At 51.4% G+C, this 12,500-nt stretch overlaps 2 protein-coding genes across 4 annotated transcripts in view; both read right to left on the bottom strand.

Moving 5' to 3' along the window:
• Mrpl58 (mitochondrial ribosomal protein L58) overlaps positions 1-5,016 on the bottom strand; it is a 5,809-nt gene extending 793 nt beyond the window's left edge. Inside the window, exons 1-4 of one of the 2 annotated variants that reach the window (XM_050140179.1) lie at positions 4,880-5,016; positions 2,166-2,202; positions 547-606; positions 1-34 (exon numbers count right to left, since the gene is read on the bottom strand). The exon at positions 1-34 is cut by the window's left edge and continues 49 nt beyond it. In XM_050140179.1, the coding sequence (XP_049996136.1) occupies positions 1-34; positions 547-606; positions 2,166-2,202; positions 4,880-4,984 (236 nt within the window). In that variant the 5' untranslated portion in view covers positions 4,985-5,016. Of the gene's footprint in view, positions 35-546; positions 607-2,165; positions 2,203-4,792 lie in introns of both variants that reach the window. The other variant, XM_050140178.1, reaches the window with a different exon arrangement.
• Positions 5,017-8,228: 3,212 nt separating this feature from the next.
• Positions 8,229-12,500, bottom strand: part of Cdr2l (cerebellar degeneration related protein 2 like) — a 14,299-nt gene continuing 10,027 nt past the window's right edge. The window contains exons 4-5 of one of the 2 annotated variants that reach the window (XM_050140154.1): positions 11,558-11,722; positions 8,229-10,433 (exon numbers count right to left, since the gene is read on the bottom strand). In XM_050140154.1, the coding sequence (XP_049996111.1) occupies positions 9,539-10,433; positions 11,558-11,722 (1,060 nt within the window). In that variant the 3' untranslated portion in view covers positions 8,229-9,538. The remainder of the gene's footprint in view (positions 10,434-11,557; positions 11,723-12,500) is intronic. The other variant, XM_050140155.1, reaches the window with a different exon arrangement.

Below are 12,500 nucleotides of genomic sequence, written 5' to 3'. Positions count from 1 at the left end.
GCCAAGTGAAACCTGACTTCAGCCTTGGAATTCACTGTGGATAGGGAGGAAGGAGCAGGAACCATGAGACTCTTCAGAAGCCATAGTGCCCAGGCCTTCAGGGAGAGTCCTGAAGCCACGGGCAGACAACTATCTAGCCAGGACATTCTAGCCTGTGTCAAAGCTAGCCACGGAACAAGCCTACAAGGCTAATCTTTCTGGGACAAAACTAGACTTGTGGTATCCAAATGTCCAGGGTTTCTCACAAATCTTACAGGACTCTGAAAAGAGCGGGGGATGGGTTTCACAGAGCAAAGGAAACGTGTTCTTTGTGGATTCAAGCAGGCTGCCAGCTCATGCTGGAGTTCTCTTTGTTTATCCTCAAAAGCCAATCCTAGCCTTAGCAACCTACAGTGAGCGCCAGACAATCGGCCACATTCAGAAGGCTCAAAAGGATTATTATAAGCGGGAGGTGTGTGTGCTGCTGTAGAAACCCTTTATTCCAGAGGAGTGTGAATGCAGAGTTCCCTCTCACACCCCGCTCCCAGAACACTGCCGGGCCTGTACCTTTGTTAACATTCTGCCCTCCAGGACCACTACTCCGACAGTAAGATATGCTCAATCGATCTGCAAACAGAAGAATACATACATGAGGGTTCCCCATGGCGGGACATGTAGAGTGCTAATTTAGTCAATGTGACTATTACACCCCCCTCACACACACACACACACACACACACACACACACACACACACACACACCAGTAAAGCTGGACAGCATCCAAAGATGTCAAAACTAAAATCAAGACAACTGACTTTCCCGAGGCTCCCAGATAGTGGAGGAAGTAAATTATGACCCAAATCTAGCACATTCTACCAAATCCTTGTTTTGTTTGCTTGTTTGTTTTAGAGACTACTCTTTCAGTGGCTCAAACTAAGGACAGACTTAGCTTCACATAGTTCGAGGAGTGGCGGATATGGAATCAGGATGGGCTAGAAGCTCGAAAGGACACAACGGGGTGGGCAGGATGGCACATTCCTTGTAATGCCTGCTTGGGAGGCTGAGGGAAGAGAATGTGGAGTTTGAGGCCTACAGTTGAGACTACACAACCAGACAGGGACAAGAGAGTACGGTTTCTGACTGTGTTCTCAGAGCCCAGCTCACGGGCTTGGTGGAAACTGTGTGCTGGAGGGATGAGAACCTGATCTTCAGCTCAGGAGCTTCCACCCCAAAAGGCAGAGTGCCCACTACCTACATATGGTCTTGGTGAAGTCCTAGACAGGGTTTCTCTGTGTAGTCCTGGCTATCCTGAACTCACTCTGCAGACTGGGCTGGCCCCAAATTCACAGGATTTGCCTGCCTTTGCCCCCCAAGTGTGTGCCACCACCGTCCATCTTGCTTATTTTTAAATTGGAAGGTTCCTTCCTCCCATTTCTCTAACTCGTGCAAAGGCTTTCATAGTGTCTGAGTAAGTGAGACAGAGAAGCCAACTGAAAAGACCAGTCGGTAAACCCCAGCAGTGTGGGCGCTGAGGTGGTGACACATGGTGGTAGGGAATACAGTCCCATCTTGAGACCACCTCCCAGGTCTCTCTCCATTGGAAAAGTCAGTTAAATCTTGTTCTGACTCAGTAACAAAAGCGCCTGGGACTGCAGGGGAATGGCTGCACTGTGGAGCCCAGAAAGCCTGCATATAAGACAGGTGGGTCATGCTGGCTGCAGCTAAGTCTGTTCAAACAATGCCGCATGAACCTCCAGAGCTTGGGAGGCCAGGAAACATAACAACTGTCCACTGAGCAGAACGCCTGTCTTCCCAGGAACTGTGATGAGGCACTTTTCTGGCTCCCACTCTCTACCTTCCTTCTTCCCATAGCACTCAACTCCTACCCCACAAAGACAGCTTCAAATCACAAGCACATCCAGAGCTCTTCATATGTGGGCAGACCACACAGTCTACATGCATGGCTGAGCCATCATTTGCTCGCTAGTCTAAGCTATGCTGCAAAGGGTCCTTCCGCCCCCACCGTTGGTCTCTCTACTGTCTTCCACATGTCTGGTGAGATCTACACTTTGTGTGTGTGTGGTGCATGGGACAGACCCAGGCCTATCTCACACTAGGCAAATGCTCTCTTGACCATAAGGTAGCCCCTTGCCTGAAAGGACTCATTTTCAAAAACATTACTCACCTAGAGGGATGTCACTGCTGGCTTGTTTCGCATGCTCCTGTAATATAACACACACAGTGTCAAAGAAAGGAGTCACCTGCCAGCCCACTCCTAACTGGTCCAAGACAGAAGAAAAAAAAAAATAGTGTAACGCTATAAGCTGAATGTTATATATTTGAGGCTGAAGAGATGCTCAGTGGATGAAAGCACTTCCTAAACGTCAAGCCTGACAACTTGCGTGTGCACACCCACACAAACAATAAATCAATGCAACAAACACTTTTTAAGAAGTTATGCATTATTGTTTTGGGGCCTCCAGCAAAATCATGCTATCAAACCATCCCCAACTCAGGCACTACTGCAGTGCTCCTCCGGCAGCCTGCCACGGCTCAAGCTATCGCTGGGAACTACCAGCAGCCTGGCTCATGGGGGAAAGGAATGGGATGGCTGAGACAAGGCTAAGAACACATACACGAGTCAGGCGGTGGTGGCGCACGCCTTTAATCCCAGCACTCAGGAGGCAGAGGCAGGTGGATGTCTCGAAAAATCAAAAAAAAAAAAAAAAAAAGAACACATACACGAGGGACACTAGACACTAAACAACCCTCTGCCAACCTGGAGCAACAATCCTAGTGTGCCACCCTGCTCCTTCTGGTGCCACAGGAAGCAGGCACCAGAGGCACTGTGTCTTGAGCAGATCCTGCTTCATAAACCTGGAGGGCTCGAGTCAAACTGAGTTATTCCTGTCAGGCCTTCTCCTCCCCCAGCTCTTCATCCAGCAGCAATGCCCTCCAACCTTAAATCCTCTGGACCACAAGGGCCACCCCCAGAGGCTGTCTTGGCCTCCAAACCCAGAACATCCTTATCCTCACCCGCTTTGATGCCTTCACTTGTTTGAGCTTCAGAATGGGGGCAGGGTGGAATCCTCATGTCTGCTCACTTTTCCACTCTGGTAAATCCCCCATGCCCCAGGTTTTCTTCTCGACTCTTTATGTCTCTTCCTCACCTTCCTTTACCATCTCTCTGCGGTGGCTGAAACTCTGATGTGCCATTGAGATCTTTCTTCTCCCTCCCTGACACACTGCATCCTTCTAAGCCGATGAAAATGTCACCTATGTTGGTGACCCCCAGCTTTTGGGTTCAAGAAAACCTCTTTGCTCAGCTACAGTTCCACATACCCAGCATGCTCTCACTTCTTAGCCAATCCAGTAGTGAATCCCTTCCCTGTATGCCTAGGATATGACCATCTGCAGGATTCCTACTGCTTCTACTCCATGTATCCTTTCTTGCCTCTATTACTGCAATCTTTGAACTCACCTTCCAGCTCTTGCCATTCTCCAGGCTACTGCATGGAACATTCTGTAACAGTCAATCTTGTAAAATATGAATCACTCCCTTCCTGGCCTCCACCTACCTCTTTCCTCTTTGGCTTCCCGTCATTGGCTTGCCCTGCTTAGCCACACTTGTCCAGCATACCACTGCCCTGAAGTGGCTGACCTTACTGACCACGCTGCCCAAGACTCTCATCACCCCAGTATCCTCACGTTTTCCTTCTTCTGGTTCTCTGTCTGTGACAGGGTCTCATATGGTCCAGGCTGGCCTTGAACTTGCGATTTTCCTGCCTCCCAAGTACTGGGATTACAGATGTAGGCCACTACGCTCCACTTCTTCCAGGCCTGGCTTTCCCAGACCATTCTACCTAAAACTGCAACTCTCAGCTGGGTTGGATGCTGCAAGCCTATCACCTCATCATCTTGAGAAGCAGAGGCAGGAGGACCACTGCAAATTAAGAGCCCAGCCAGGGCTTTTAAAGAGCCTTTCTCAAAGCAAACAGGCCCAGTATAGTGACACAAGTCAGTAATCTTTTCATCTGGAAGATGAAGGTGGAGAGATCAGGAGTTCAAGTCTACCCTTAACTAGGTAGCGAGTTTGAGGCCAGCCTAGTTACAAGAGATCCTTTGTCAAAGCAAACTCACAACAAACCTGCAACCGCATCTCTAGCTCTACTTCTTCCTTCTTTACTTTCTCTAAAGACTCATAGTCGGTGTTACTTGGGTTTATTCATTTATGAGAGAGAGAAAGAGAGAGAGAGAGAAGTCTGCTGAACGAAGTGTGAGTGAATGAATGAATGAAAATACTGGATGCTCTTTCAATCCTATAGGTGCAGCTCAGTAGGTTCCCTCTCTCCTGCTCTAGCCCAGGGAAGTGTATCTACACACAGCAGGCTAAATACGCATCCTGAAGGAAAAAACAAACTTTGTCTCTGGCTTCTTGACGTTACTAGGGGCAAAAGACTGAGTAACGATACAGCTTGCGGACCTCAGCTTTTATGTCCACTTTGAAGGGCCATAATTCACCTTTCCCATAGAATGTGGGCCTGAAGACCTGGAAACAAACGTGGGAAAGCTGGTGATCTTGAAAGAGGTGATGGTGGCAGGCTCTCTCCCGGGCTGCACTACCGAAGCACAAGGGCTGCAACCACATCCTAAAGTCCTAGCTGCCCCTCCCGGTCTCCAGCCACCCCCCCCCCGGTTGCTAGGACGACCAGTTCCTCCCGCAGCAACCAAAACCTTCCACGCCGCCCGGCTTCCTGGCGTCACCTAGCAGCGAGAGGACCCGCCCTTTCCGTCCCGTCTTTCTCGGCTCACCGGGATCTTCCAGGCCGTATCCACGCCTTTGGACTCGGGGTAGAGCTTGTCCAGGCTATAGATGCTCTGGAATTCGGTGCCGAATACCTGTCTGTGCAGAGCCCGGCCAACACAGCGCGCGGGCGGCGGGAGCAACAAGGTTCCAGCTCGGCTCAGGCCCCAGCGGAGGCCCCAGGCGGCCGCCATGTTCATTTCTCAGGACCGCTTCCGGTGCGCGCCCTCCCCGTGGTCCGCGAGCTGGCGTTGCGCTCGCGTCTTGAGTTCCGCCTGTTTTTTTGCGCTCCGGGCTGGCCGCTTAGGTGTGGTGGCGGGGAGCCAGCTGGCAAAGGCGGAGGTTGACCAGCAGACTGCGACCAAAAGACTCCCGTATCTGTCTGGCGTGGTGGTGCTCGCTGGCAGTCCCATCACTGCACTCAAGGCTAAGGCAGATTCTAGCCTAATCTAGTTACATAGTGAACCCCTGTCATGAAAATAACTAATAGCCGGGCGGTGGTGGTGCACTCCTTTAATCCCAAAGCTCAGGAGGCAGAGGCAGGCGGATCTCTATGAATTCGAGACCAGTCTGGTCTACGGAGCGAGTTCCAGGACTACCGATGATAGCCAGAAAAAAACAAAAATAGCAATAACAATGATACTGCTACTAATAATAGATAATGGTAATAATAAGTAAGTTATAAATAAATGAGCAAACCCTGGATCCCACGCCTTCAGAAACACCCCTTTCTCTTTTTGAATCTGTTCTCTTCACCTGTACCAACAACTTAACCAAGCACATCAATAAGATCTTACCTACTGCCAGGCAGTGTTGGTACATGCCTTTAACCCCACCACTCAGGAGAGTTTGAGGCCAGCCTGGTCTACAGAACAAATTCCAGGACAGCCAGGGCTACACAGAGAAACCCTGTCTCAACCAAATGAATGAATGATCTTACCTGTTCATTGGATTATTCCCCGCTTTCTCAGTGTGTGCCCCACATTCCTAGCCTGCTTCAGATAGACAGAGGGATAGATAGACAGACAGATATATAGAAAGAAAATAAACCAATCTCTGTGTATTTGGTTTTTGGTCTAATGGTTGGTTGATTTTGTGGTATGTATGTGTGTGTATGTACCTATGTACGCATATACGTACTGAGACAGGGTCTCAGTTATGTAACCTGGCCTGGGTTCACTATGTGGATCAGGCTGTCTACCTGTCTCTCCAGAGCATTGGGATTAAGGGTTTTGCCAACCAGGTCTGACTTTTGTTTGTGTTTTAAGACAGGTTTTTTTTTCTTTTTTTTTTTTTCTTTTTTTTTTTTTTTTTTTTANTTTTTTTTTTTTTTCTTTTTTTTTTTTTTTTTTTAAACAGGGTTTCTCTGTAGCTTTGGGGCCTGCCCTGGAACTAGCTCTTGTAGACCAGGCTAGCCTTGAACTCTTGGAGTTTTACCGGCCTCTGCCTCCCGAGTGCTGGGATTAAAGGTGTGTGCTGTAGACAGGTTTTTCTACACAGCTCAGGCTGGCCTTGAACTCCTGGTCCTCCAGCTTCTACCTCCCAGATGCTCAGATTACAGGTGGTCACTGCCACTCAAGGCCCAGTCTTATTTTCTAACGTAATTAGCTGTTTTCTAGCTAGACTATAGGCTCTCTGCTATAGCCCAAGCAGGCAGAGCGGCACGTCATGGACACACCACAAATGTGGATTGAGTGAATTTCATGGCAATTAGGTTTTGAAAGTTCAAGTGCACAGTGGGTTCTTTTAGCCACTAGACAAGCTGGAGAAGTAGGTACAGAATTCAGAAAACTTCAGGTTAGGCAGAGCCATTTCATGTTTAAGGCAGGAAACCCAGAATTGGTGACATTCCACGTAAGACGAGCGACGTTTGAAGGTGACTAATCCCTGGGTAAGTTACGTAGTTGGGGTTGTGTGCGGATGAAAACAGAGGTCAATAAATATTAGTAATTGTTAGTAATGCTTGCGGTTAGCTTGTAATGAAGAGTTTGATTTTTAGGAGAAAGTGTCATTACCTAGAAAAAATATGCCCCTGGGATAATTTAAATATTCTCCAGGGACACTGACTGATTGAAATAGGAGATTGTCATTGAAGCCAGCCTTTCTGGTCTCAGCATTACTGGGGAAATAAACCAGCCCCTAGGCACTCTGTAAACTCGAACTAGGAAGCTCCAGCAACTAACATAGCCCTTTGGGGCTCTGGGTTGGAAGGAGTCTCCTGGGTGCCTCCCTGTCTGACTTAGTCCCAGAACCTCAGTGGGAGCAGAGACGTTTCCATAGTGACCAGAATAAGATGCTCAGGGGAGCAAACCCAGACATTCAGGTTATGGATTATGAATAAGGAAATCGGAGCAGTTCCAGGGTATCTTCGCTCCGCAGCGGGGCTCCGACCAGCGCCTGACCCACGGGTTGTAGGAGGGGAAGCTTCACATTTCCATGGCTCCAAATAAACACAGCCTGTTCGGGCCATCTGGTGGCCTGGATTCTGGGAGAGGTGCGAGTGGAGCAGAGAATGAGACAGGTTGCCCTGGAGAGGGGAGAAGAGCAGCTGGCAGGCTCTTCTCACTGGCTGCTGCCAGGAACCATTCGGTTCAAGGGCCCCTGGGAGGAGAAGCGGGCTTATGAGGTGATCCCTGTCCCTGAGATAGGCGAGAACTGAGGGGGATGTGGTGGAGCATGCCTATAATTTCAGCACCTGGGAGGCCGAGGCAGGAGGATTGTTGTGAGTTCCAGGCCAGTCTGTGTTACATGGTGAGTTTCATGCCAGCCTGGTTGCATAACAAGACCTCCTGCTCAATGATAACAATAAAAAGGCTGGCACTGGAGGTTGAAGCCAGCGTTCCCCTTCCTCTCAGTGATCCTTCCTTACTCAGTGATCACCTCACCTTACTCTGGGGGAGCTCCCCAAGCCAGAATATAAACTCTAAGACAGTATAGACCCTAGTGTTTTGTTCATGAGCATGCTTGGCATAGCTGGCTCTGCAGACACAGACTTTGTCAAGAGTTCAGGGAGCAGAGTGACCTCAAAGAAATGCAGAACTTGGGGGTGGGTGGAGCTCATATCCGCCCCTCATTTGTAGTGGTGCACAGGAGGAGCCAAGCACGTGAGACGCAGAGACGAAACTGTGGCTCCAGGGCCATTGCTGCTTTTAGAATACTGGTGCATTTTTTATTAAAGAAGAGAATAAAGCATTTGCAAATATATTTCTCTCATGTATACTTCAAAGGTGACGCTGGTCGGCTGCTACAGAACTGGAGAAGTGAACAGGCCCGAACTCCTCCTCTACCCTAGATGACAGAGACACACAGAGGGCCTGGAGATGCCCAGCCCCAAGGGACGAAAGGTTCTGAGTTGCATGAACAGAAGGATCCAGATGACAGCAGGCATCACAGTGCCACCTGGAGCAAGGTCGAGTCTCCAGGAATGTCGGACATGCTTGGTAAGAAAGAGGTAAGGCATGGCGGTTCCCACTGGAGTCCCAGCACAGAGGCCAGAGTCACTGCCTCTCACTGGATTGTATGGCTCCTTTGATTTTGAGAAGGGTGGCAGAAGGAACCAGAAGCCCTGAGGGGCTGCTGAGGGCAAGCTGGGGACCTGGGCATCTCTAAGACGAAGCTGGACTTCCTGACGTTTTAGATTAAAATATTGAACCCTTGATCCAGGTTGGACCTCAAAAGTCCCCCCATAAAGGTGGGAAGTAAAGAGCAGACATTCTGTAGGAACGTGGCAAAGGAGGAATTTCTTTCTCAACGTAAAAATACTTAACATGGAATAAAGATCTTACAGTCCCTGGTGAAGGATGGGGCGGACGCTGGGACCTGGGCTGGTAACGCTCACACAGGACGTTCTGGAGGCTGCAGATGTGAACGGTCCCAGGGCTGGCCTGAGGAAGGGAGGAGTGAATGAGACATCATGGTCCCTGAGATGGGGGCAGGTGCAGAGAAGGGAAGGGAAGCAGAAGTGGCAGGACTCCCACCATCCCTGCCCCCGGAGGGCTTTCCGCTCAGAAGGTATTTCCAGGGATGGAACTCTGAGAGGAAACGGACACTACCCAGGTATGGCTGCTGAGGGGCTCCCTCTTCCTGTAGTCAGATTGGCTACAGAACTGTGGCGAGCTGAAGGTCTTTGCCAGGGCTGGAGGGGTACACTCGGGCTTGGCTAACGCTTCCTGCTCTGCAGTGCGGGAGCTAGCGATTTCGGCCCTGCTCAGAACTCCGGGAGTGGTACAGCTAGGGGGATTACAGTCATGGCTGGCAGAAAGCAGTGACTGGTCGAGGAGACCCCAGCACCAGCCATGGCTGGCTCTGAGACCCCCTTTCAAGTGTTTCCAGTTGTGGCAAGGCTCAAGGAGACCTTGCATTGCAAATCTCTCAGGAAAACAACTTTGGAGCGGGGGTGGGGGGGTGGGGAGTCAGCTAAGCAAGAAAGGCCTGCAGAAGACTGGCCACAGAAGGTGAAGCCGAGGGCTGAGAAGCCCCCAGGGTCAGTGGGGGGAGGGTGTTTGGCTTTTAAACTGAGCTGTGCCTTCTAGCTGAAGCAAAGTGGTCAAGGACGGCAGGACAGGTGAACCAGGCCACCAATAGGAAATATGCTGTGTCCCCAGATCAGAGAGGCCTCCCTGCTCATTCGCCAGCCACCGGTCAGGATATATTACTGTGAAAAGGGCTCTCTTACTTGCCAAGAGGCTGCCACCCAGGCACGAGGGATCCCCCCTGGCAGGGAGGCAGGGGGAGGCGGCAGGCCTAGAGAGGGGTCACTTGCTGCTGGGCGTCTTTACTTTGGTGGCGTTGATGTCTGCCTTGGTCTTTTGAATCCTGGCAAAGATCTCTTTGAAGAGCGCCTTGTACTCGGGCTGGCTCTGCTCCAGCCGCTTATCCACGGCCTCCACGTGCTGGCTTAGGCTTTTCTCACCCACCTTGCCCTCTCCCAGGCCCTCCTCGCCCCCCAGTAGGTCCCTCCATGAGCTGTCCCGGGAGATGGGCCGCGAGGTCTGCACCCCCGCGTGCCGCACCCCGGCACCATGCTGCCGGCACTTGCTCAGCAGCTCCTCGTATTTCTCCAGCAGCGCGTGGTACTGCTCATCCACCTCCCTCAGGATAGACATACCGCGCCTGCGCACACTATTGGCATGCAGCGTGAGGTTGCCAGCATGGCGGCTGGCTGGGTCTTTGGCCACGATGGCATTGAGTGCTGTGTCACTGCAGCTTTTGCGTACTGCATGGCTGGGGGAGGCTGCAGGCGAGGCAACACCATCCTGGGCGTTGGACTCATCCCCGATGCCTGGCTGGGGGTCATCAGCTTCAGGGGCCTGAGTGAGGGGCGCCAGCAAAGCCTCAGCCAGGTGCTCATCACGGGCCAGCAGGTAGGTCTTGGCCTGCTTCATCTGCTGCAGCTCCAGCAGCTCGGCCTCCAGCTCCTGCACGCGCAGGCGGCAGCCCTCCATCTCACACAGCTGTCGCTCCAGCTCCGTGTACTCCTGGAGCACCACTGTGTACTCGCGCTCTGCCCGCTCCTTGCGCTGTCGCTCCTGGCTCACCTGGGAACGCAGCACCCCCACCAAGGTCTGCAGCCGCTCGTTCTCCTGCTCCAGGGGCCGAGGGCCCAGCTCTAGCGAGGAACTGTGCAGGCGGAAGGCATCCTCACACCTGCTGGGGGACAGGCAGAGGTAGTTAGTCATGGCCACGCTCCGGACCAAAGTGTCAGGCACTGGGTTCTCTTGTCCACCTGTCTAACTCTTCCTTTTGCCCCTCTGAGTGACCATCCACCCCTCTAACTTTCTCTCCCGGCTGTGTCTGGGAATGCTGACCTATATGGATTCCTCCAGAATTCTTCAGCAAAGGAAGGACACAAGGGAAGGTTAAATGTGGGAACAAAGGAGACCTCCAAGTTGCGGGCTGGTGCTGGCCAGCCAGACCTCTTCATACCTTCTAGATCCTGTACTCTCTCCTCCTCTAGACCCTGATGCCTAGGGACGGTAGTGGCCCTGTTCTGTTGTTTCAACACACACTTCTTATGCTTTAACTTTTTTGTTCAAGGCAGGGTTTCTCTGTGCAATAGCCCTGGCTGTCCTGGAACTCACTCTGTAGACCAGGCTGGCCTTGAACTCACAGAGATCCCCCTGCCTCTGCCTCCCAAGTGCTGGGATTAAAGGTGTGCGCCGCCACTGCCCCAGTTTTTTTTTTAAATGAGATCTTATACAGCCCAGTCTGACCTGATGATGCTCGTGACGTCTTAAAGCTCCTGTCTCCACCTTGTGAATGTTGGGATTACAAGTGTGCTCCACCTCTCCATTAGGAGATGTGGGGATCAAACTCAAGGGCTTGTGAATGTTAGCTACAGTCTTCCAAATGAGCCCCATCTCCAGCCTTACCTTGATCTTCATTAACCTTTTTCCTAGGCTAGGGATCGAACCCAGGGTAACACACATTCTAGGCAAGTGCCTGGCGACATCCCCAATCCTGTATTCTTATATAAGTAGTTGTTGAATTAAGATTTAATGGGAACCAAAAGGTTCAACACTTAACTCCTCCTAGGTTGGAAGCCTGGCTGTGCCGAGTACTGAACACATGACCTTTTCTCATCTGACTTGTAGACAAAATGGATGTGATGACTGTTTGGTTAGCATAGCAACGCCCATGGCTGTCCTTAGCAAGCAAGCATCCTGATGGCTTGGACCAGACCCAGTTCTCCTCCCCAGCTACTGTCCACCGTGCTCCTTCATTCCTCAGCTGGAACTCTCAGAAGGCTAAGACACACCAGGGCCCTTGCCTACCGGGGGCTCGTGCACAGCTCCTTCAGGCAGGGGAAGGTATGGATGGTTCTCCTGCGCTCCCTCTTTTCCCGGCGAACCCGAAGCTGCTCCAGGCCTCGCAGCTGCTCCACCTGGGCTTGCAGTTCCTCGACCTGGGACTGCAGGCGCTCAATGGTCTCTGTCAACCTGGGATAGGATGAAGGCAACCAGGAGAGACATCTTTTTGTTGTTCCTTTCAAAGATTGTTAGGGCTGGAGAAGGGCTCAGTCATTAAAAGCTGGCTCACAACCAAAATGTGGAGATTGATTTTGTATGCAGGTGCCTGAGGAGGCCAAAAGGGGGTGTTGGATCCCCTGGAACTGGGACAAGGTGGCTGTGAGCCACCCACGTGAGTGCTGGGAACCAAACCCTGGTTCTAGAGTAGCAAACATTCTCAACCTTTTGGCCATTTCTCAAGCCCCACCTGGGGGAAGTCTTAAGGAGACGGGATGCCTCCTCACTGCCGTTTATAGATGGAAGACATGGAGTTAAGGACAGACAGACAATCTTGAGCACACTGTCTGGGGTTAAAGTCTGAGAACTCTCTGCCACATCCAAGGACCTGCCCTTCTATACATCGCAGGGAGAGCCAATCACTCCTCCTCAGTCACCTTTAGTCCCTCTGTATCTGTACATGTGTGCATGTTCATGTGTGTGTGGATACATGTGGAGGCCGGAGGATGACCTTGGGTATCACACCTTCACAAGCTAGCCACCTCGTTTTTTGAGACTGGCTCTCACCAGAACCCAGGGATCCTTGATTTAGCTAGGGTGGAACCCAGCCATCACCAGGTCCCCAGTTTGAGATTACGAATGCACGCTATCGTGTCTTACATTTTACACACGTGCCAGGACTTGAACTCAGGTGCTCACGCCTGTGCGACCAGGACATTTCCCCAATCCCACTTCCGGTCCCTGTATCCCC

This window comes from Alexandromys fortis, unplaced genomic scaffold (assembly GCF_014885135.2).
Source record: "Alexandromys fortis isolate MF-2015 unplaced genomic scaffold, M_Fortis_MF-2015_v1.1 scaffold_39, whole genome shotgun sequence".
Classification (NCBI taxonomy): Eukaryota; Metazoa; Chordata; class Mammalia; order Rodentia; family Cricetidae; genus Alexandromys; species Alexandromys fortis.
The sequence above is the reverse complement of the archived record's forward strand: the minus strand, read 5'-3'. Positions and strand labels throughout refer to the sequence as shown.